Here is a 24,427-nt window from a genome sequence, read left to right as displayed (position 1 = left end):
CTGGCGGGGCGGGCAGCGGCCCGGCGGCCCGGCTGGCAGCAGCGGCCGCCCGCACTGCGCCCCGGCGGCCGACTTCGCCGCAGCTCCTCGTGCCGCCGCCCGGCCGGCCCCCGCGGGCCCTGCCTGGCCATGGCCGCGGCCACCTCTCCTCCCAGGGCCGAGAGAAAGCGCTGGGGCGGGGGCCGCCTGCCGGGCGCCCGGCGGGGCAGCGCGGGCCTGGCCAAGAAGTGCCCCTTCTCGCTGGAGCTGGCCGAGGGCGGCCCGGCGGGCGGCGCGCTCTACGCGCCCATCGCTGCTCCCGGCGCCCCGGGGCCCGCGTCCCCCGCCGCGCCCGCCGCGCCCCCCGCCGCCGCCGACCTTGGCCCGCGGCCGCCGGTGAGCCTCGACCCGCGCGTCTCCATCTACAGCGCGCGCCGCCCGCTGCTGGCGCGCACTCACATCCAGGGCCGCGTCTACAACTTCCTGGAGCGCCCCACCGGCTGGAAGTGCTTCGTCTACCACTTTGCCGTGTGAGTATCGCCGCCGGCCGGGACTGCGAGCTTTCCGCGGGGCCGGGGAGGGCGTAGGGGGAGCGCTGCCCCTGTGCCACCTGCTGCCGCCCGAACCTGGTCGGAGCTGCGACTCGGATCAGCCGGGAGGGAAGGAAGGGGTTAGTGGGAGAAACAAGCAGCGGGGAGCTTGTCTGTTGAAGTTCACGGACGTGTGGGTCTGACCCCGTGGGGGTGGGAAGCTCCCCGCTGGCGCTGCCCAGGCATGAGTGGGGGAGCCAGCTGGGAGGAGTGCCCTGCCCAAGCTGGCCCGCTCCTCCCTGGAGGGACGGTCCAGGTGTTAATCCTTCCGCGAGAGGACGGGGGCAGGGGAGAGAGTTCCCCGGGCGGGGCTGGGAGGCAAGAGAGGGCAGGGCCTGGTGCCCCCGCTGGTGCAGCAACATCTCAGACCCTCCCCGGCCCAGGCGGGCCCTGTGGGGCGTCTCCTGGGCGAGCGGAGCAGGGTGGCAGGCCTTGTGGTGTAGCCTGAGGTGTCAGCATGGCCGTGAGGAGTGCCCACGGCCCCGCAAGAACCCAGCCAGGCTCTGGAAACCCTGGGTTGAAGCAGAGGAGCCTGGAGGGGACACAGGGTGGCGGGGAGGAGAGAGGTCGGGCCCCTGATTCCATTGGTCGATCAGAGGAAGCTGTGCACCAGGCGAAAGCAGCGCCCTATCGGCAGCACCTGGCCCCACTGCTTCCCAGGTGGTTCTGATGCCAGCCGCCGCCGCGCGTGCCTGTGTGGGGCAGGGCAGGGCGCGCTGGGACAGGGCCACGTGGAGCCCTCCCCCACCGCTCGCGGCCCTGCTTCCCCGCTGCCTGGCCAGTGGCCTCCTGGTGTGGGGCCGGCCTCTGGCCTGTGAGCCTCGGCTTGGCCATCCCCGGGCTGACCTCGGAGGCTGCTCTGGGGGCTGCGCGGGTGACCTCCCTCTGGCTTCGCGTTGGTAGCGGCAGGTGCTCGTCCCTGCCCCCTTGGCGGGCTTGGGGCTGGGAGAGACCTGGCTGGACACCTGGGGGGTGTCCAGGGCCCTCTTTTGTCCCACTCCGGTAGCCACCACCGGAGCCCAGGGAGCAGAGGGGCTGGCTTGGAGCACGGTCTCAGCAGGTGTGGCGAGGTGGGGCGGCATGACCTCGGTTCCTCACCTTTGCTCCTCTGAGCGCAGGTGGTACTAGGGTCGCTGCCCTCCCTGCGGAGGGGCAGGCCTTCCAGAGCAGGAGGGCAAGTGGTGAGGACAGTGTCCTCCAGCCTCTTCCCCCCACCCCCAGCCCCCGCCTGCCGAGGTGTCGGAGGGAGCTTAGCCGTGGCCGTGGCTGGTCTGCGGGAGAGGGCGGCCTTGCCCGCGGCTGCAGCGGCAGCGGCTTGTCTTGGGGTTTGGGGGAATGTTTGTGCGCACTGACCCTGAGGCATCCTGCCCTGGTCTGACGCCGGCTGCTTGAGCGCCCAGCCAACAGCTGGCTCGTGGGCGCTGCTGTGCACGTGGGCTGCCTGCCCCCCAGCCTTCACCTGCTGGACCCCAAGCTCCCGGAGGTGGCCAGGGGCGGGACGGACCCCACAGCCGGTCCTGGAGCAGACCCTGCCCAGCCACCTCTCTGTCCTGGAGCCCTATGTGCCAGCTCTGGGCAGAGACTCGCCAGGCGGTGCAGCAGTGCCTCCTCACCCCTAGGGCTGCCAAGGCGAGGGGCCTGCAGACACCCCATGGTTCGCGTCCTGGGGTGGCAGGCCCGAGGGTGCACGCGTTGCCCAGGCCCCCGGCGGCTGCAGTGCCTTGTGGAGGAAGAAGGCTTGCTGCTCCCCAGAGGAAGTCTCTGCTTACACTTGTGTTTTCTTCCTGATTCTGATTGTTTAGCTCTCGGAAGTTGCTCAGCAGTCTGCCTTGCCCAGCCTCCCCAGGAGCTGTAGGGCAGGGGTGGCTTCTGGGGACAGTAGCCGAGTGGCTTCCCCTCAGGGGGAGGAGCTGGGAATGGGGGCCCTCTAAGGGTGACTTGGTGACCTTGGGTCAGTCTTTTCCCGCTCTCGTCCCCATCTGTAAGAGGTGTGCCACAGTCCTCCGTGTAGGGTAGGTCTGCAGGTGGACCTTGGCTAGGCAGGGGACATGGCTTCCCTGGGGCCCGGGAAGGTGCCCCCTCACCTCCAGGAGGTTGGCAGGGCCCCAGACACTCTCTGAATTGGCCAGTGTCTCCAGGGGACCTGGGCTCAAGATGGGATTGCAGGAGCAACCTGGGACTGAGTGGCCAGAGCCTGGCCGCAGCGCTGAGAAAAGGGGTGGACGGTGCCCACTCTGGCCCCGGTGTTGTTCTGAGAAGCGTCCGAGATGGTAGCAGAGAGAGAGCTCTGTCCTTGGTGAGGCAGATGGTGAAACGTGCGGGCTGATTGTCACGACCCAGGCTGAGCTCGGTTTCCGGCCTGGGAAGGATGAGCCCGGCCTTGAAGGGCTGGGGCCTGGGTGGGTGTGGGAGCCGCTGTCCTGCGGGCCCTGCAGGGCTGGGCACACTCTCCCAGGCGCAGCTGGGGAAGCAGGCCAGGATATCCTGTCCCCCTCCTGGTCGGGGAACCCCTGCTCTGGCCAAGAGGAGAGCGGCCCTTCCTGTGCGTGGCCGCCTGCCCCGTCTGCCGGGGTCAGGGGGCAGGAGGCTGCCCTCCCGCCCGGCACTGCCCCTGGCCCCCAGTCCTCATCTGAGGCTCTTCATATCCCCACCGTGCAGCGGCTCCCACTCTGACTGAGGGCGAGGGAGGCCTGGCCTCCATGCTGATGGGCCTTGGCCGGGGTTGTCTGGTTGGGGAGATGCCTGGACTGGACTGGGGCCCGGGGGCCCTGTAGCAGCCCGCCCTGGCTGCTGGGCTGGGCCTCCACAGCCTCTGTCTGTAGAGGCCAGGATGGAGGCTGCCCCCAGCTTCCGCGTCCCTCCTGCCAGGCGGGAGGCTTCAAGTCACAGGAGCCCGGAGGGACCCCCTCCTCCCTCCTTCTCCCTCTCTCTTCTCTCCCCCTCCTCCCCCTGACCTCTCGGGAGCTGCAGGGTGACACGTGCAGACTGCTGTCTTCTTCCAGCTGCTCACACCCACGCAGCCTGGGAGAAGCCCCCGTGCCTCAGTTTCCTCATGTGGGGACAGGTGCCCCTCGCCCCCTCCGTCAGCATCCCCGCTGGTTGGGAGAAGCTTGGAGATTGTGGGGGGCTAAGGGGAGGTTTGGGCGAGGGCCCAGGAGTGCGTCCTGTCCCTGCCCTCCCGCCACCCTGCCTTTCCCAGGTTCCCGAGAACTTTCCGGTGGCTTTGGCGGCACCTTCAGAGCGGGTGTTAATAATTGATGGCGCTGGCAGCGTTCCCTGGCGGTTTGTTGGGCCGAGCCCGCCCGCCTTTCTGGAAGTGGAGGCCAGTTCCCTGGTCGCATCCCCCAACCCTGGCCCCTGGTGCCCGTCCCACCCCAGGCAGACCCGCCCAGAAGGGGAGCTGGTCAGGGAGGGTGGAGGGCAGGGGTGGAGGGGGACGGGCTCTCTGGTCTCCCCACCATCCCCTTTGAGACGCCTCCAGGGAGTTCTTAGCCCCCAGTTCCCAGTAAAGCTGGGGGAATCGCTTCTGGTGCTTCTCCCTGTGTCACTTTCTCCAGGGCCTGGTCCTCTGGTCTCCCCTTGGCTGTCTAGAGACCCCTCACTGCCACCCCAGACCCAGCCCGCTGTTTCTGGACCCACTGCCCTCTGTATGTTGAGTGCCTCATCGTGGTCTGGCCCTGGTTGGGGGACCACAGGTGTCCCTTACGCCGGGGCCACCAGCTGGGGAGGAGGGGGCCTGGGAGACCTTGAGGCTGCAAGGGAGGTGGTGGGAGGGGAGGGATGGTCCAGGGGGTGGTAGCCCCTGGGCTGGAAGGCACGCCCAGCGAGCGCCGAGGTCTGGGGCCTGGAGGCCGCCTGGCGCAGGACGCGGAGTGGGCCAGGCTGTGCGGGAGCTCGGCCCTGGGCGGCGTCCAGGCTTCGTGCCCCAGCGTTGCCCCGTGGCTGGGCCACCTCCCTGAGTCCGCATCCCCTCCTCTGCGGCAGGCTCGGTGGGTGGTGGCACCTGCGGCAGCCTTGCTCAGGTGGGAGGGGATGCTCGCCCGTGCCTGGTTCTGAATCGTCAGCTCCCCTTGGGCTCGGTGCCCGTGGCCTCCGCTTGCACGCGTGGGGGTACCCAGGGCTGGAGGGGTGGGAGGGGCCCATTTGCACGCACAGTCCCCACGCCCTGGGACCTTCCTGCAGCAGGGTCTCGTGGGGCTGGGGCGGGGGCTTCGTCCCGGGGAGGCAGACACGGGAGCAGCCGAGGCCGGCCTGGAGCACCTCGCCCACCGGGGGGTCCCGGCTCCACCCAGGGTGTCCGATTCCGATGCCCCAGCTTCTAAAGCCGGTTCCCAGGTTGGCTCTTCTGGTGTGAACGGGGCTTTGCAGGCCACTGTGTCCTGGGGATGCAGCTGAAAGGCAGGTGTGTCCGGCAGGTCGGGAGCCCGGGTCCTGGTTTCTCACCAGCTCCCGGTGCTGTGCGCTGAGTGGGGCGGTGCTCCTGACGGGGGCCCTGCGCTGAGCCCTCCCTGCCTCCTGGTCTGGGCCGTGGACCCAGGTGAACTTTGAGGCCCTTCTCAGACCGATGTTCTAAACCAGCTTTCAGCTCGTGTGGCATTTCTCGTGGCTCAAGGTCCTGCCCATGGGTGAGATGGATGGGCTGGGACGGTGTCACGTGTGGCTCCTGTGAGGTGGAGACGGTGTCCAAGGACGCCTGTGTGCAGGGAGAAGGTGCTGGGCCTGGAGGGGCGGGGGCCACGAACCCGAGGCCAGACGAGGGGTGCAGTTGCTGCTGGGAAACGCCACGGACGCTCACATGTGCTGGTTGGTGCCTGGGCTGCGCTGCTGGGGGGAGAATGAGGAGGAGCACCGTCACCTGGACCCTTCACCTCGGACTCTGCGGACCCAGGCCTGGAGGGAGGGTCCAGCGGGCCGGCTTCACTCTCCCTGGGGAGGCACCTTGGAGCAAGGGGCAGAGCTTGGAGGCGGCCCGGGGTCCCCGGGGCAGGTTGGGTGACTGTCTGCACTCCCTCCTGGAGGGCAGAGAGGGCCGTGAGTTTCCCTCCAGAGGTTCCCCGAGTGCTGGGACAGCCCCACATCTCACGGAAGGCGGGGTGATGGTTGGCAAGGGGTGGGGCCCCAGCTCTGCTGTCGGGCAGGATGACCACCTGTGACGCCATGTGCCATTTTTACACACGGCTTCTGACAGTGTGATGGGACTTGGCCTCGCGATGGCTTGTCTTCTGCTTCCTGGCCAGGTGACCCCAGGTCCCTCCTCTGAGCCCACGTGGGCACTGGCTGTGGTGAGGGTACTGGGGCAGAGGGGCAGCCTGGCTCTCCCCCAGGCCCTGGTGGGAGACTGAGAGGGACGGGCCGCTGCTGTGTGCAAATCCCGGGCCCAGAGAGGGGAGGTGACGTGCCCATGGCCACACAGCTGGGCATGCTCCAGGCTGCCCGCCTCTGAAGCCCGTCGCTCCTTCCGATGGTGGGGCCAGAATCCAGGTAGGCCTGATGGCTCCTTGTTCACATGACTCCCTCCCACCCTGGGCAGGGGTTGTAATGCTGACCCTGGGGTGGCTTGGCCCCGTGAGGAGAGGATGCCACCATTTGTCGGGGAGTCGGAAGGGAGGAGGAAGCTGCCTCCTGAGGGCAGTACGTGAGCCCAGAGAGGGCGTCCCTGGACGTGCCAGCATGGCTGGGGCACTGGCTCTCCACTCCTGGGGCTGCTACCCTGTGGGTGGGTGTCTAGCCTTTGGAGGCCTTTGATCTGGCTGCTTTAGGCCTCTGCCCTAAAGCCCTGCTGCCAGAACCACAGGCTGAGGCTCAGCTCGGACACCTCCTCCTCCAGGAAGCCTTCCCATGTTGCCCCAGGCAGAGCCATGCCTTCTGCCTTTGCCACCCCCTTGACCTGGTGCTCGGAGCCCCCATGGTGGCTTAGCCACTCTGGTGCTGTGTGGGGTATTAGTGTGCTGGTCTCAGCGCTCTTGGGCGTTAGAGGGTCCGAGTGGGTGGGCAGGGCCAGCCTGTACCTAGCAGGGATAGGCGCTCGGGACGGGGTCACCTGGTGTCCGGCCTTGGTAGCCCAGGGCACCCCCTAACCCCCTGCCCTGAGCCTGGGCCGTGGCGGTCAGCCTGCTGCCCGGCAGCTCCGAGCCCCACAGGCAGGCTGGGCCTGATGACATCGTCTGTGGGTATTTTTATCCAGTGACATTCCTGAGCTTGGGCGGCGGGTGAGCTCAGAAAGTGGTGGGCAGAGGCCGCTGGGACCCTCCCATGGCTACGGGAGAGTGCTGTAGGCCCCTGTGTGTTTGAGGGCGGGGGCTTTTCGGAGCCCTTTCCCCCAGAACTTCTCCATCTTCACAGTAGCCCTGGCCAGGGTTGCGGGGGGCAGATCCTCACTGCCGGGGTGAAGAACCTGCAAAAGAAGTGTGTCCTGAGGAGGCGCCTGAACCCCCGTGCAGAGCGCGGTCCCCACTGAAGGATGGGCGCGTGGCCCAGGGAGGGGGCACTGCCGTTGCCTGGGGCGGGCTCTGAGCACAGGAGGACCGAGCCGTGGTCCCAGGCGCTCCATGGGGGGTGTTGGCTCCACCCGTCAGAGCAGGACTCTCTGAGCATCCCCCGATCTGCAGGTGCCCTTCCGCCTTGCAGGGGCTGGGGCAGCGGATGCCAGGGCCTGCCCCGCCCACTCTCGGGCTCTGGGCCTGCTCCCCGCTCCCCTTCTCTACTCAGTGACTTGTGGGTGGGGAAGCAGGCCCAGCCACCTGGCTCGTGCCACCCCCGGAAAGCTGCCCCGCTTCTGCCTGGATGTCTTAACGACGCTGATGTTCCCGGCGTCGTGCCTGGTGTGTGCCCACTGGCCCTTACCCGCCCCCCCCCCCCGCCCGCCGCAGAGGCTCCCTCCGCGACATCCATGAAGCGCCCGACGGCCACCCCCTTCAGACTTTCCGAAACGCTGGCCTCATGCCTGCCTCCCACCTTGGGCACCCTCCCGGCTGCCCCCACCCACCGGGTGCCAGGTCACTGGGGAGCAGGGGCTGTGGGCGTCCCCTCTGTGTCTCTCAAGAGTGGGCTCCCTTCTCTGCTTCCTCTCAAAACCATGCCCTTGGGCGGTTCCTCCACATTCTCCTGCCGAATTTGCTGCCATGCAGAGATCTAGAGAAAGTCAGAAAAAGGAGCCCAGAGTCCTCACCTTGCCCCCGAGTCCATTCAGCCCTGGAACGCTTCTCCGTGTGGAGATGCCCGGCCACGCTGGGACCCCCACTTCACCCCAGCCCGGTCTGGGCCAGGGGCTGCCTCCTTCACTGCCAGGCTGATCGTAACCCTTCCATCTGGGAGGGGCCCGCAGAAGGAGCCCTGACCCAGAGGGACAGGCCCCTGCCTCCCAGAGGGCCCCACCCGGCAGAGGGAGCAGCTGGGGGTCCCCGGGGCACCCAGAAGAGCTTCAGGTGGTGCCTGAGCAGCCCCGGAACCACGTGCTTGGAACGTGTCAGCTTGATGGGTCACGTGGTTTGGATTTCTGTTCCAAGACATCCGCATCTGGTCTCTCGCAAAAGTCTCATCCGCGTTCTTGGCTGGGACGGCTCAAAATGCTATAAAACAAAGCTTGGGTAGTAAAAGCACTGTGGCACTGGCATGTAGACAAGCAATAGAACAGAATAAAAAATCCACATATAGACTCAACTGCGAATGAATGTTTAGCCAAAAATATAGGCAGCATCTTCAACCAATGGGGAAAAGTTGGGGGGTTTCTAATAGGTGATGCTTCAGGAAGAACAGGTGAGGCTGGACCCGCTCCTTGCACAGCACACTGGGATGGACCCCAAGTGGTCGGAAAACCACTCAAGTACCGCAAGGAGACTCGGGGGGCCCTCTACAGTGCGAGGGCGAGGGTGGGGAGGCTTCTCTGTGACTCAAAAGCCAGTGCATTAAGGAAGAGGCTGTATGAGAAAGAAGTGGTTTGTGCGTGATACCACCACCCGGTGAGCAGTAAAGAGACCGGTGAAAATCTGGGGGAGAGACTGTGGCACAGGCGCCAGGTTAATAGCTCTAAGATAGGAAGCGTTTCTGAAAATAGAGAAGAAAAAACCCAGTGACCCCACAGAAGACAAGCAAGAGATGTGAGCAGAGAGTTCACAGGAAAAGTGGCTGGTGGGGTTGCCCTTAAACGTGTGAGAAGATGCCAACCCAACTCGCTGTCAGAGACGCGCAGACACGGGCTCCGCTGAGGTCCTCCCAGGCTGGCAGAAATCCAGAAGCCTTTGTAGACATATGTAGCTGGCGGCCGCCGAGGCCCTGGGGAGGGTCTGCAAAATGGTAGAATCCGTGGGGAGCAGGATTTGGCAACATCTGGCACAGTTATGCATGCCCGTACCCTCGGGCCCAGCAATCCCACTTCCAGGGACCTATCTTGAAGATATCGGCAAAAAAAATAAAAATAAAAGGGAAAGTATGCCTGTGCACGGCTGATTGTTAAAGCATTCTTTGTAAAAGCGCAAGATGGAGAACTCAGATGCCAGCCTGTAGGAAGCAGGTCGGATGCGCTGCGTGTAGAATATTGTGCAGGTGTGGGAAAGGGACAGTGCAGTCTTCACGTGCTTTTGTGGAGTGATTACCAGGAAATATTTTTACGTGGGAAAAAACCCACCGCACACACACAGTGGATAAAAGTATAACAAGCTGCTTCTCCTCTAATAAAAGGGTACACTGATATAGATATACTTACTTTATATTAAGAAACAAAAGCAGTGGAAGGATAAACCGAAACTTATAAAAAGTTACCTCTGGGTAGGGGGACATGACAGAACCCAAATGTCTCTGAGGATGATGAGATGGTTTTATAGATTTGACTTTGGAACCTCGTAAATAGTTCCCATAACTTTAAATATAAAAGCAACCCCTGATCTCGTAAATCCCTAAATAAATCTTAACGAGAAAAAGAAGTCCTTCAAAACCGAAATGAAACAGATGACCCTAAGTTTGCACTGGGGTGGGATAATCCCCAGAAAGATCTTATTTCGGGGGACCTGTTGCCGGTGGGTTCAGAATGAATGGAGCTGGGTGTGTGCGTGTGCGCTGTTTTAGGTCATGGTGTCACGGTTGTGACGGTATTTGTTTTATTATGCTAAGGCCCTTGGCATGGGCATCATGGGGTGAGGCCACTGAAGAGTTCTGTTGGTGTCGCCGAGAGCTGGGATGTCGAGCACAGAACAGAGCCGATGAAACGTAGGTGATGCGAAGCAAAGCCCTCCCGCCTGCACTGGGTGAGACGCCTCAGAAAGTGTTCACGATGATTTCGTTTAAAAACTGCTTCTCTGTTTACATGAAAGGGCTAGAAAGAAGGGCTGGTCCGTTGCTATGAGCATCCCTGGCCCCCAGGTTGTGGCCCCCAGGTGCCCTTTCCCCGGAGGGAAACCAGGGGTCCCGGAGAAACGTCTGCATCCAGGTCTGGGGCAGGAAACATACAAGCTGAGCCTGGACCATCGCGCCACGTGGGAGAGCAGGAGCGGCGTCAGGGCCCCTGGGGCCACGTCTCAAGGACTTGGAGTCAGCTGAAGGACGTGCCCGCTGGCTGCGTCACGATAAGTCGAGAGTAAGGCCCTCCTCAGTGGATTGATGGCCTCACGAGGAGCTTAAATCCCAGGCTGCACCCTGCATCCATTTGTGGGCCAAACCAGCAGCCGCCTTTGGAGGATAATAGAGAGGCCGCTGGTTATTTTGAACCCCAGCAAGTAAAGGGAAAAGACACAGCCCGGGTCCTGCTTCCCCACATGCAGCTGCACCTCAGGGAAACCACACAGCCGGTGAGGTCCTGCCTCTTTGGGATCCCGGCTGATGCCTGACCAGGCGACTCTGGGGCTAAAGCGTCACCGTGGCCTCCTGCTGGGGTCGTGGGTTCGGCTTTGAGTCTCACAGCTGCTGAGGTCTCCAAAGCAGAGGCGGCCAGACACCCTGCGCCTCTGGAATTTTTTGCACGGAGACAATAATAATAGAGTTTCTTGCAGACTCATATCAAAACCCTCTCAGTGAGTGGCAATGAAAGGGCTCCCACTGATTCTGCATGATGGTGAGTTGTATAATGATTTCATTATATATTACAATGTAATAATAATAGAAATAAAGTGCGCGATAAATGTAATGTGCTTGAATCATCCCGAAACATCCCCCCCACCACCCCCAGGTCCGTGGACAAATTGTCTTCCATGAAACCGGTCCCTGGTGGCAAAAAGTTTGGGGCCCGCTGACCTACAGGACAAGAGGCCTGATTTCTTCAGTGAATAAATGAGCAAGAAATAAAAAAAAAAAAAGAGGGTGTGGGAACATATAGATTGAAAGAGTCCATAAGAAGCATTTAGGGATCGGTTGTGACATGACCTTAGGTCATGATTAAACACATTGAAAAAGCCTTGTTCACCTAGTCACCTAGTTCAGGGACACGTGCCTTTTTGCCACGAGTGTCGCTGGCCTGTGGCTGTGCCGTCCTGATGTTTCATCCACAGGGTCTGAGTGGTTCCTTCCCTTCCCAGGCAGGGACAGGGACTTCAGGGGTCCCAGGGGCCGTGGAGCAGCCCGGTTAGACCCAGCTCCCTGACGCACCGAGGCCCCTCGGCCATAAGATGGGGGACGGAGGAGATAGGAGGTCCTGCCTCTGCAGTTGGGGGGAGGGGCGTCTCTCTCGGAGGAGCGCCTGCTCCCAGGCATGGGGCGTTCTGGCTTCTTGTTTGGGGTCCTTGCCATGCTCGTCCACTGGCTGGGCTGAGCCCCTGAGCCCCTTCCTGTGGACGGGAACCCTGCTGTCGGAGGGAGGCCCCATTCCTCCGTGGTGCTTCCCAGCCCCTGACTCCAAGCTTCCCAAGTCTCAGGAATTTGAGGCCTGTGGTTGCTGTGGAATAAGGGGAGGGTCTGGGGCCCCTGGGCCAGCGCAGGGCACAGTGTGGAGTAGGTGCCCCCGAGGGATGGGTGGGTGGGTGGGTGGATGGACAGACAGATGTAGAGATGGATGGTGGATGGACAAGTGGAATGATGGATGGATGGCTGCGTGGGTGGATGGCTGTGTGGGTGGATGGATGGCTGCGTGGATGGATGGCTGCGTGGGTGGATGGATGGCTGTGTGGGTGGATGGATGGCTGCGTGGGTGGATGGATGGCTGCGTGGGTGGATGGATGGCTGTGTGGGTGGATGGCTGCGTGGGTGGATGGCTGCGTGGGTGGATGGATGGCTGCGTGGGTGGACGGCTGTGTGTGTGGGTGGACAGCTGTGTGTGTGGATGGACGGCTGCGTGGATGGATGGCTGCGTGGATGGATGGCTGCGTGGGTGGATGACCGTATAGGTGGGTGGGTGGGCAGGTGGCTGGATGGCTCCACGCTGGTCACAGCACCCACCAGGTATACCGGTCAGCCGTCTGCTGTCCTGAGAGGGGCGTTCTGGACACGGTCTGTAGGCGGTGTGGCTTTGGCCACACTTGTCCCCAGTGTGGTTGGGTGGACCGGCTGTCGGGCCAACCTAGCCAAAGCCCAAGACCTAGGAAGTGGCAGAGTGTCGTCTGCGGGGAGACCTAGCCCTGCCGTCTTTCCGGGGTTCCCAGACCCAAAGGCCATCTCTGTGGGCATTGGTTTCGGAAGCCATGGGAGCCGTCTGTGGCCTGGATTCTGGGCAAATGGGGGTGTGGGTGGGTTGCCATGCTGTCCCTGGGGCTGCCCGGCTGCCGTGTGTGCGGTGGGCGTGAGCGTGGCTGGCCGGCAGGGCCGGTGCCCGGGCTGCGGTCTCCGGTGCTGAGTCTCAGCTCGCCTCCTCCCTCTGACTAGTCTCGTCGCAGACCTTGCACCTGCCCTGCGGGCTCCCAGTGAGGGCCTCAGTTTCCAGGATGTGCACACGGAGCCGTGTGCAGTGTCGGCTCCGGCTGGGGTGGCAGCCCTCATGGCCCGCCCCACCACATCCCCTGGAGACCCCGCCGTCACCGCACGTGGCCGTCCTGTGGGTGCTTCCTGCTCGCCTCCCATGTGCCCCAGGGGTAAGGGTGACCCCACTGAGAATCAGACAGCTCGGGGAGGCCGGGCGGTGGTGAGGGACCGGGTGGGGCGGGCAGGAGGCCGGGAGTCCAGGTTTCTGCCGAGCGCGGCCAGCAGCTGTGTGGGGTCCTAGGGGCGAGGGTCCCAGCCTGGTTTGAGACCCTCGAGCTGCTGAGTGGGGGGGAGGGGGGAGGGAGGGGATTAGGGCAGATTCCAGGGGGCCCCAGTTTGCGTGTGGTCAGAGCGGGGAGTCCCGACACATGGCTCTGCTCCTGGCCTGTCCCTGACCTGCCGTGCGCCCTGGGGTGACCGGGTGACCCCCTGTGTCCCTGGAGAGGCCCGTCCCTACCCCACCGGGCCGAGGATAAAACAGGAGATGGGGCGGGCGAGAAACCCCCAGAGGTGGAGGCCGCTTTCTGCCCTCCCCCATCTGGTCCCCTGGATCAGGGCCCAAGGTCCCGCGTGCAGCTTGGCGGGGGCGTGGGCACCTCCCGGGCAGCACTGGAATGTTCTGGCTGCCCTTGGCACGAGGGGGATGGGCGAGGCTGGGGGCTCTGCGGGCCTGGCTGGCCTCGTCCCCAGGACAGGCCCCACCTCCGTGTTCTTATCAAGGTCTCTGGCGGACGGCCCGCCACCTCCGAGTCACGCCGCCCCGGGGTGTCCGTGGGCCTTTCCAGCCTCTTTGGGCAGGCGGTCCTTTGGGGCGGGCTCTCCGTGCCCTGTGGTGGGGTGACTCGGTGCTTGCTCAGGGACAGTGGAGACCGTGGGGCTGAGGTCTGAGCCGGGTTTGGAGGACTCGAGGCTCTGGGCAGCAGCCTCCCACTTCCCGAGACCCCAGGAGGTTGCCCGGGAGGGGGTCAGCCCCGCGGCAGCTGGCCGGGCCCCTGGCTGCACCCAGGCACTCCGGGGTCCATCCCCACGGGACCACCTCCCCAGGAATTGCTCGGCAAATTCACCACGGGGAAGGTGGGAGCCAGCCCCCTGGGGGCTGCTCGTTGGGCATGGGGTTTGGTTTAACAAAAGGGGGCCCAGGACAAAGGGCCCTGTCTTTCCAGCAGGCAGCGCTGTTGAAAGGATGGCACGAGGCAGAGCGGGGTCAGGACGCTGGGGGACACTTTGGGACAAGTACAGCCTGGACGGGGTGTGACAGGAAGGCAGTGCCCCCTGGCAGCAGACGGCAGGCCGCGCGCTCACCGGGGCCAAAACACAAGGCCGTGCAGGTGGGGGACGGTCCGAAAGTGGACGCCGCCGAGGGGTTCCTGGTGGTCACCCCTGGGTGTGGGTTCTGGGTTGCAATTTTTTAACTTTAGCTTCTCTGAATTTTCTACTTTGAAAATACTGGTCGTTTAAGAAAATAATAAAGCGTCGTTTTTATTAAGATAAGCAGCAAGCACACCCCAGGAGGGTCCTGGGGCCCCTGGTCCTTCCTGCGGCTGAGAATCCTCCGTGGGGTGAGCACGGTATGGCGCCAGGGGGGAGTCACGGGGGCGCGTGCCCGGCGGGGTCTGGCACTGCCTCCACATCAGGCCGGGACAGGCCTGGCTCCCAGGTCCTGCCCTTGGGGAGACAGCAGGGTGGGAGTTGCCAGGGTGGGCAGGGCTGCCGTGTAGGGGACCCCAGCTTCTCTCACGGGGTCATGATTGCACGGCCCATGTCGAGGTCCCACTCGGCCCAGGTCTGGGGTGACCTGGAGGGCAGACCTCGGGGGGGTCCTGCCCAGAGACAAAAGGAGCCGGCTGTCGGGGCGGAAGTCCCTTCAGAGGCCTCGGGCCTGGGGAAGGAAGGGCATCCCTGGGACCTGGACAGCAGGCTCACAGCAACCGCTGTGGCCCTGACCCACGTGCCCAGCCTGGGAGCCCGGTTGCCCATCCAGGAGGGAGGCCCAAGGCCCTCCCTGCAGCCGCAGCCCTTGGGGCGGTTCCCTGTGATGGCGGCCGGCTGCCCTCTGCCCAGCCACGTGGCCTGAGACCACTGATTCCTCCATGGCCAGACCAGTCGTGGGGTCTGAGTTGGAGGGAATCACACCCATTGGGGCGGGGGCAGCTGATGGCCCCGCAGCTTGTCTAAGTGGGTGGAGGCCCCAAAGGGACAGACACAGGGTCACATCATTGGTGGGGGGCAGGGCTGGTGTCGGGCCCCATCCCAGGACTGTCCCTTGCTTCCTGAGTTGCTCTGTGCAACCCCCAACCTGTGCTGGCCTCTCTCTGGTCCTGCTCTCCCCAGGGATTCTGCCCTGAGGGGCAGGGGGCCTGCTGGGTGTCGGCGTGGCCGCTCAGGGCCGCTTTGACTGCTGGTGGCCGGAGCAGGCGTCCTCCTTCCTGGATGTCCCCAGGGTGTCTGGGCCTGAGTCAAGGATGCAGGCCCCGGGCCTGGTGCTGTGTGTGGTGGGACCCAGCCTGACGGGGCCGGCTGGCCTTGGTGCTCTGCCTCCCACCATCGTGCTGCTCGTGGGGAACTCCCGGCCAGGAGCTTCTGGGGTGGGGGGTTTGAAGGGGTGGCCTCCGGTGGCCCTGCAGCCCGACGCTTGCTTTGTGGGACAGGGTGTGTGCCATCGGGCCCCGAGCCTGGGCAGCCCCTGGGGGACGGGCCGGCCCGTCTGCCCACCAGCAGCGGTTCCGGAGCGGGAAGGTCGTCCTCGGCTTGACAGGCCTCGGCGGGAGCCGAGCCTCCCCGGGTGGTTCTGGATTGGGGTGGTTCCTGGTGGCACCTGCCTGGCTGGTAACACGACCCGTCCTTCCTGGGGAGCTGGGTGACCGCGTCGGCGTTGCCTCCCTGGGGTGGGGACTGGGCATGTGGGCACCACTCCCTGCAGCCCTGGGCCGAGGCTGAGACCACGGGTCGCCCCAGGGGACTCAGGAGCTAGCTGGTGAGACCTCTGCCCGGGACGTGTTGCCCGTGAGGCTGGGCAGCGGCCTTCCTGGTGCAGGAGGTGCAGACACACTGTGGCCCTGGGGCGGGGGGGAGGACCAGGCCCCGGTGGGAGAACGGGACGCCTTGGCCGAGCTCCGGCCTGGACGGCTGCGTGTCGCTGGGGAGGCCCCCTCCCAGGCCTGTCCCCTCTGTGCTGTCCCTGGTGCACCTTCCACTTTGCAGGAGCAGAGTGGGGGCTTGCAGCACGCGAGTCCTGGAGGAAAGGGGGCACCAGGCTCGTCTCCGGTCCTGGGGCCGCTGTCCTCAGAGGGGTAAGGGGCTGGCAGTGTTGCCGTCCCCTGGGCTCATCCTGGAGTGGTTGTCAGGGTGGCACTGCGGACGTCTGCCTGGCCTCGGGGCTTGGGCTCAGGTGTCAGCCTCGCCCCATGGAACACGACCGGACCGGAGGCTGGAAAGCCCTTTGGGAGCTCACTGCTGGCAGGCCCTGCCCTGGCCGGGCTACAGGAATGTCGAGGGAGGGTGCTGCAGGGAGGGGGAGAGCGGGGCGGGGAAAGCGTTCCTGCCTCTGTGGTGGCGGCGGCGGGGAGGGGTGCGCTCTGTGCCCCGGCCCCCCCGGGACGGGTTTGGCGTGCTGGTGGCTTAATCTCGCAAGGCCTCAGCTGTCTTATCTGGATCGGGGATCGTGATAGCCTTCGGTTTATAGAGCAGGTTTCCCCGCCCCCGGCGCTCCTGACATTTTAATCTGGATCATTCCCTGGGGGGAGGGGCAGCCTGTGCTCTGCGGGGGGTCAGCAGCCTCGGCATCCACTGGATGCCAGTAGCGTCCGTCCCCGAGTTGTGACAATTAAAGCATCTCCAAACATTGCCCCGTGTCCCTGGGGGACAGAGTGCCGGGTTCAGAACCCCTGCTTGCAGAGGAAGTGTGGGAGGATCGAGAAGGTCAGCGCGCGGCAGGCCTGGAGAGCACCGGGCAGGTGGACGCTGCGTGCGGCCCTGCCGGGTGCAGGGGCGCCATCGTTGGGGGAGGGTGGTGGTCTGCTTGAAGGGTGGGCCCAGGCCACAGTCAGCGGAGCCAGCTGGCCTGTTCCGCTGGTCCCACGGGGTCCGTGCCGTCTGGTGCGGGGAGCAGACCTGGCAGAGGCCCTCGGTGCTGATGAGCAGAGCTGGGGTGGAGGGGACGGGGCTGCCCGGGGGTCTCAGCCCCGTGGGGACAGCTGGCCACGGGCTGCGCTCTCAGCGTGGTGTCCCGCTCGGGATTTAGGGAACTACATCCAAGCCGGACCCCGGGACATCCTGAGATGGGGCTCACGGTCCTCGGGCGGTTGGGGTGGGTTCGGCATCCACCCTGAGGCCCACGAGCCACCCCAGCCCTGGAAAGGACTCGGTCTTCAGCCCCTGCCCGCCCTCTAGGTGCCCCGCGTGTGCCTCGGGCCTGGGCCTGAGCCCGGGCCTCCCTGCAGCCCCCAGCCCCCTCCCTCTTTGGTGTTCTGGGTCTGCAGTGCTGTGTGATTTGGGTCCCAACTCAGCTGAGGCCTCGCCCCACAGCCGCTCCCCTGGGGGACTGGCCTGTGCCCTGGGAGTGCCCAGCGGGCAAGTGAGGCCCGGTGGACCCACGCTGCCACCCTGTCGCTCCTGCCCCGGCCGTACCCTTTGCACTTGACCAGCCCAGACGTGGCCCACCTGTGCCCTCTGCAGCCAGCCTCCCAGGCTCCCAGAGGGGCTGAGGGTCCCTGCTGGTCACTCTGGGCAGGTCGGGGCGATAGTGCCAGGCCTCTGCTGCACCCACCCTGTCCCTGCACTGCTCGTGCACCCCGAGAGCCCGCCCCGCACCCTCCCAGAGCCGGTACTGAGCAGGGCCCGGTGTAGCCAGGGGTCTTCCCGGGCCGCGGGACCCCATGCACGCTACAGGGGGCCGGGTGGGGCTGGAGCCTGAGGGAGGGGCTCTCAGAGGCGGCAGGAGGCGGGAGGGGCCAAGCTGTGGCCGGAGAGCTGGGCAGGGCTGCTCGGCTGGCCCCGGGGTCGTGGGCAGTGAGTTTGCCCCCCGCCGCGGCTCCTGGGGTGAGGCTGAGCTGTGGACGCCCTTGGGTCTGGTGGGAGGCGGGTGCTGACTGCGTCTGCCCCGTCCCCTCGTCTCTGGATGGGTGCGGGCGGGACACAGTCCCCTGGCCTGGCCCGGCGCCCGCCGGGGAGGTGGTGTGGCTAGAGGGTCAGCCGAGGAGCCCCGGAGGAGGGCGGACGCCACGTCAGGAGGTGGCCCTCGCAGAGGCCGTTGAGATGACATCAGGGTGCCGCGGGGGGTGGGGAGGCCGGCCTCAGAGCCCGAGACGGGCCCGCTTCTGCCAGGCCTCGTGCCGGGTCGCGTGCCACGGGCCCCTTCTCAGGACCGCTTCTTCCAGAACAGCTTTATTGAGATAAAATTGACATCCGATCAAGTGCTTTGAAGTGCACAGCTGGAGCAATCTCGACACGTGCAGGTGCCCATGAAACCACCATCAGCAGTGTGGGCACATCCATCACCCCCCAGAATGTCCTTGTGTCCCTTTGTGAACCCTCCTTCCTGCCCCCCCCCACCCAGGCCACCACCGATCTGCTTCCCGTCTCGGCAGGTCGGTTTGCGGTTGGTGGGGTTTTCTGAGAGTGGGGTCCAGCGGCCAGCGCTCTGCCCGGCTGCTTCGCTCAGCGCCCCCTGAGTTTCATCCCGATGGCCACGTGTCGGCATCTCACCCCTTCACGGTGGGGGAGCATATCACCCGACGGCGGGCCCGATTGTTCACCCACCTGCCGGGCAGTGGACATTTGGGTTGTTTCCAGATTTGGGCTGTTACAAATGAAGCTGCTTTTTTTTTTTTTTTTTCCTTATTTATTTACCTTTTATTTTACTTTGAAACTCTCTGTGGCCCCTTTCTCTACTGGTCAATTTCTCCACCGTATAGTTATAAATATTCTCCTACTTTCAAGCTCTTACCTGATTCACTCTTTACCGCTCCCCGCCCCCATACTTTTCTTTTTATTTGTTTATTTTTAATTTATTTTTGGCTGCCTTGGGTCTTCAGAAGCTGCTTTTTGAAAGATGGGAAAGGTTGGGTTGTTTGTTTTCTGACTGGTGAATTTCGGGAGTTCTTTATGATATTCTGGACACCAGTCCTTCGTCACCTATGTGCTCCGCAAAGATTCTCCCTGGCTTGTGGTGTCTTTCAGAGAGGAAAAGCTTTTAATTACGGTGAAGTATGATACACCCGTTTGTCCTTCTATGGACTGTTGTTTTGGTGCTTTGTCTAAGAAATCTCTGCCTAACCCGAGGCCCAAAGATCTTCTGTGTTTTCTTCTAGAAGTCATGTAGTTGTCGGTTTTACGTTTAGGCCTACGCCCGTTTTGAGTTCATTTCTGCGTCAGGCCTCCGCTGTGATGGAGACGTCCTCCTGCACGCGGGCCCCCAGCCGTACGAGCGCCGTGTGAAGGGCCCTCCCCCTGCGCCCCGCCACGCTCACCCCAGGCGTCCTCGGCGCTGGTCCCTGACGCCGGAGACTCTAATATTCAGGAACCTTGGCTTGCAGCTGTTCACCCGCCAGTTCCCAAAGGCGGGTACCGCAACCCCCATCCCACTCCACACACCTGAGCTCTGGGACTTGCAGGGCCCAGTGGCCCTGATGGTCCCGGATCCGGGTTCTGAGCACGGCAGCATCTCAGCCTCGTGTGTGGGTGTGTGTATGCGTGCGTGGGTATGTACACACGTGTGTGCATATGTGTGGGTGTGCGTACAGTGTGGGAGCGTATGCGGGGCGGTGCGTCCTTTGCTGGCACGGGAGAGCGGGAAGAGCTGGGAGTGCCCCGAGGCCAGGCTGTGCATCTCGGGGTGAGGGGCCTGCACACAGAGGGAAGGTGAGGGCTGGGGCCTGGGGTAGAGCAGCTGGGGGAGGGAGTCGTGCTGAGAGCTTCTGGGCCCCCCGCGACGCGAGCATGAGGGCGGGGGTGGGGTGGTGGGACCAGCGTGAGGGGCACTGGTTGCCGACTCGGGCTCCTGCCTGCCAGGCGAACTTGCCCCCTTCCTGCCCGGGGTGCAGGGGGCTGTCCCCGCCCCCTAGTTTGAGGAGTGGACGCGGTAGCACTGTGAGTGTGGCTGGGTCCCGTGCCGTCCGCAGGGGCGTTGGGAGGGCACCCTGGCCTTCCTGGTGGTGGTCGGGGAGCTCAGAGCTCTGGCCCAAGACTGGGCCTCAGGGCCCCTTATACCACGGGTCCCAGATGGGCGTGGAGAGAGGGGCTCTCGGTGAGGGGTGGGCTGCGGAGGGGCTGGCACCGAAGGCATCGTGTCATCTGGGGGAGGAGCTCGCTGTGCCCCGCCTCCAGGCTGGAGCACCTTCCAGGCAGAGTGGGGCACAGGGTCCCACCCACCCCAGGCCCCCACCTCCCACTTTGCCCCCCAGGAGGCTCCTAGCCACAGGATTGACTCACTGTGAGATCAAACCTCCAGAAGGTTCTGCTGGCGGCTGAGGAGTGGCTGGCCTAGGACAGGAGAGCAGGGGACGTGCTGGGGCCTGGCCAGGATCTGTTATCGTTTGTGCCCTTTGTTTGCTGCTCCCGTATCTGTCCAACAATAAACCCACAGACTTGGAGGGTAAGAGTGGCCGGGGGCTTTGGTTGGCTTGGGAGCCCTGGGCGGGCATCAGGGACTCAGAGAGGGTTCCCACTCTGGGGCTGCAGTAGCAGGGGCCGGGGCCGGGGTGGCGGGTGGCACATGCTGTGGTTCCTGCCCGGCTGGGAAAGCTGGTCTTGGAGATGCTGGATCAGGGGTGAGAGGGTGCAGGCCCTTCCCTGGGAACCCGGGTTGGAGAAGGGGTCTGTGCCGGGAGGGCGGGGCCGGTGTCTGTCCGGGTCTGTCATTGTGTCCCCAGCCGTGGCACAGTGCCTGGTGTGGGACGGATGGTCGGTGATGACTTGTGGTCAGAATGAGCATGTGTGAGTGACCTGGTGTTGCTCTGCTGGCCAAGGGCTTTTCCCCACCATGGTCCAGAGCCTGGGGGTGCCTCCCTGAGCGGGGATGGGGGGCAAAGGAAGCCCCCTACTCTGCACTGAGCGAGCTGGGCTCCAGCGGGCAGGGGACAGAAAGCGGCCAGCAGGTGGTCAGGGCCACCTGAGGCTCCCTGTTCGCCCAGTGGTCGTGTCTGTTGTGGCTGCAGGGAGGGCCGGGCAGCCGGCCTGGAGTCGGAAATGTTTATGATTCTGCATATTAGCTGTGGCCCTTTTGCCGCCCTGACAAAAGGCCCGGTGTCAGAACATTCCATGTGAGCTGGAGCTCCCGGGACAGAGAGACTCAGTGCGGGCCATGCCTGCTGCTTTTCGGGCCTTGGCGGGCGCCTCGTGCAGGGCGTGGGGTTCGGGTTAAGTGCGAGGTGGGGGGCGTTCGGGGCTGGGATGGATTGTTCTAGGTCACGATGGCAGTGGTCAGCCTTAGAGGGGGTGGGCCCTGGACACGTGCTGGCCGCCCATCTGGGCACTTGATGTGGCCTCTCCTGTTGGAACCTCTCCACAGCCCGGCATTAGCCTTGTTTACAGATGGGGAAACTGAGGCACGGGATTCCCCGCAAGTGCGGGGCAGAGCCAGATGGAACCCAGGGGCTCGACTTCAGGGAGCCCTCTTTGTGTGTGTGTGTGCATCTAAATATGCACTTTGTTTTGAGGTAAAATGCGCATAACTAAAATTTATCATTTTAACCATTTCTAAGGGTACCAGTTCTGTGGTATTTGGTACATTCACAATGTTGTACAACCATTGCCTCTTCCTGATACCTGAATGTTTTCATCACCCGGATAGGAAACCCCTTACCCACGGCCAGGGCCTCCCACCCCTCGCCCAGCCTCGGGCAGTCATGCTCTGCCCTCTGTCTCTGTGGATTTGCCTGCTCTGGGTATTTCATATAAATGGAATCCTATAATGTGTGGCCCTTTATGGCCGACTTTTACTGTAATGCTTCAGGCTTCCTCCATGTTGTGGCCTGTGTTAGAAGGTCATTGCTTTTTTTTTTTTTTTATATTGGGGTATAATTGCTTTACAATGTTGTGTTAGTTTTTGCTGTACAACAAAGTGAATCAACTATATGTATACCTATATCCCCTCCCTCTTGGACCTCCCTCCCACCCCACCCCCCATCCCGCCCATCTAGGTCATCACAGAGCACGCAGCTGAGCTCCCTGTGCTGTATCGCAGGTTCCCACTAGCTATTTTATACATGGCAGTGTATATATGTCAATCCCAGTCTCCCAATTCATCCCATCCCCCTTCCCCCCACTGCATCCACACGTCTGTTTTCTACGTCTGTGTCTCTATTCCTACCCTGCAATTAGGTTCATCTGTACCATTTTTCTAGATTCCACATACATGCCTTAATGTACAATATTTGTTTCTCTCTTTCTGACTTACTTCACTCTGTATGACAAAATGTCATTGCTTTTTAAGCTGAATAATATTGCATTGTGTGGATGGACCACATTTTGTTTATCCATTCATCCTTCAGTGGATACTTGGGTTGTTTCCACCTTTGGGCTATTGTGAGTAGTGCTGCAATGAATGTGTGTGTACAAGTGTTTGTTTGAACACCTGTTTTTGATTCTTTGGAGTCTACACCCAGGAGTGGGATGGCCGGGTCACGTGACCACTGGTTGGCACTGCCCGCGGGCCCCTTGCCTGCAGCAGTGCCCTGGCGGGGGCCTCAGAACAGTGCTTTCACCTGGGGGCCGTCCGCAGCGGACTGTGGTTTCTGGTCTCGCCAGCTCTCCATCCTGCCTGTCCCCCGACCCTCCACACTCTGGCCCTGGATGAAGTCCCTTCTGTTCCCCACTCCTCACCCACCTCAACCCCATCACACTGGGTGCCCAGGCCCTCCTGGGGCCAAGTTCCTCCCTCCACCTGGAGTGCCCCCCGCTTCTGTCAGGTGAAACCCTGCTCCTGTGCCCCTGTTTGAAATGGCAGTGGAGTCTCAGCCCCCAGTTTCTACCTGTGATGAGAAAGAGCCACACTGATGGTAGCCCCCAGGGCAGTATCAGGGACAGGATGTGCTCCAAAGCTGGACCCTGGGGAGGAGCTGTTCTCCTGAAGGGTGGTGGGAGGCCCTCCTCCATCTCCCCTCCCCCTTCCCTCCTCTCCCCCTCCCCCTCCCCTTCCCTCCTCTCCCTCCCCTCCCCTCCCTCCTCCCCTCCTCTCCCCCTCCCCTCCCCTTCCCTCCCCTCCCCTTCCCTCCCCTCCCCTCCTCTCCCCCTCCCTCTCTCCCCTCCCCCCTCCCCTCCCTCTTCCCTCCTCTCCCCCCCTCTCCACTCCCCCTCTCCTCCTCTCCCCCCTCCTCCTCTTCCCCTCCCTCTCTGCCTCCCTTCCCTCTCTCCCTCCCCTCCCCCTTCCCTCCTCTCCCCCTCCTCCTCTTCCCCTCCCTCTCTGCCTCCCTGCCCTCCCCCTCCCCTCCTCTCCCCCTCCACTCCCCCTCCCCTCCTCTCCCCCTCTCCTCCTCTTCCCCTCCCTCTCTGCCTCCCTTCCCTCTCCCCCTCCCCTCCCCCTTCCCTCCTCTCCCCTCCCTCTCTCCCCTCCCCTCCTTCATCTCCCCACCCCCTTCCCTCCTCTCCCCCCTCCCCTCCCCACTTCCCTCCTCTCCCCCTTCTCCTCTTCCCCTCCCTCCCCCCTCCCCACCCCCTTCCCTCCTCTCTCCCTCCCTCCTCTCCCCTCCCCCTCCCCTCCCCTTCCCTCCTCCATCTCCCCACCCCCTTCCCTCCTCTCCCCCCTTCCCTCCCCCTCCCCTCCTCTCCCCCCTCCCCTCCCCCTCCCATCTCCCTTTCCTCCCCACCCCCTTCCCTCCTCTCCCCCCTCCCTCTCTCCCCCCTCCCTCTCTCCCCTCCTCCATCTCCCCACCCCCTTCCCTCCTCTCCCCCCTCCCTCTCTCCCCCCTCCCTCTCTCCCCTCCCCTCCTTCATCTCCCCACCCCCTTCCCTCCTCTCCCCCCTCCCCTCCCCACTTCCCTCCTCTCCCCCCTTCTCCTCTTCCCCTCCTTCCCCCCTCCCCACCCCCTTCTCTCCTCTCTCCCCTCCCCCTCCCCTCCCCTCCCCCTCCTCCTCTTCCCCTCCCTCTCTGCCTCCCCTCCCTCCCCTCCCCCTTTCCTCCTCTCCCCCTCCCTCTCTCCCCTCCCCCCTCCCTCCTCTCCCTCCCCTCCCCCTTCCCTCCTCTCCCCCTCCTCCTCTTCCCCTCCCTCCCCCCTCCCCCTCCCCTCCTCTCCCCCTCCCCTCCTCTTCCCCTCCCTCTCTGCCTCCCCTCCCTCCCCCCTCCTTCCCCTTTCCTTTCCTCCTTCCCTTCCCCTCCCTCGCTCCTCCCCTCCCCCTCCCCCTTCTCCCCAAGAGCCTGGGAAAGGGGTGGGACCCACATTGAGATGGGGCAGCAGCCATCCCACTGCTGAGCCCCAGCCTGCTGGCCTCTCCCTCTCACTGCGATGGCCTGGCCTTCCATGTCCCTTCTCTTTCTTGCCACCAAACTTCAAAAATCCCTCACCCGCAGTGCCGCATCCTTCCTTCCCTCTCCTCCCAGCAGGGCTGGGTGCTCCGTGGGGCGCCCCTCCTTCCTGGCTCAGCTGCTGCTTTCTGTCGGCTCCTTCTCAGCATCATTGCACGCGCTTACCTCTGCCTTCCGGTCAACAAACCTGAAACCAGTCCACCCCTCAGTTCTGTACCCCACCCTACCTTAGGCTGGCTTCTCTCTCCCACCCTGGAAGGCCAGACTTTTCCATGCGTGTAAACAGTGGTGAGAGCCCCCTTACTAAGAGCCTCTGTCTTAGAATTGATTAACAAACAAACAAACTCAAATATATGTTGCCTATAAAAATCACAAAATCAGGTATAGCACCATCAAAATAAAAGAATGGCTGAAAAATTTCCAGCACACACACCAAGAGAGAGCAGAGGTTGCGTCCTTAATCTCAGGTAAAGAATTAGGGCAAAGAGGGTAATTTTATTTTTTTAATTTAATTTGTTTTATT

The 24,427-nt window shown here is 63.4% G+C and overlaps 1 protein-coding gene across 5 annotated transcripts in view; it reads left to right on the top strand.

Annotated features, from left to right (window-relative positions):
* Positions 1 to 24,427, top strand: part of KCNQ1 (potassium voltage-gated channel subfamily Q member 1) — a 348,594-nt gene continuing 324,167 nt past the window's right edge. For 2 of the 5 annotated variants that reach the window (XM_082477729.1, XM_082477726.1), the window contains exon 1: positions 7 to 509. In XM_082477729.1, coding sequence (XP_082333855.1) covers positions 130 to 509 — 380 coding nt within the window. In that variant the 5' untranslated portion in view covers positions 7 to 129. Of the gene's footprint in view, positions 510 to 24,427 lie in introns of all 5 variants that reach the window. The other 3 variants (XM_082477728.1, XM_082477725.1, XM_082477727.1) reach the window with 3 other exon arrangements.

This window comes from Balaenoptera physalus (assembly GCF_965194825.1).
Source record: "Balaenoptera physalus genome assembly, chromosome: 10".
NCBI classification, from domain to species: domain Eukaryota; kingdom Metazoa; phylum Chordata; class Mammalia; order Artiodactyla; family Balaenopteridae; genus Balaenoptera; species Balaenoptera physalus.
This window is presented reverse-complemented; position numbering and strand designations above follow the sequence as displayed.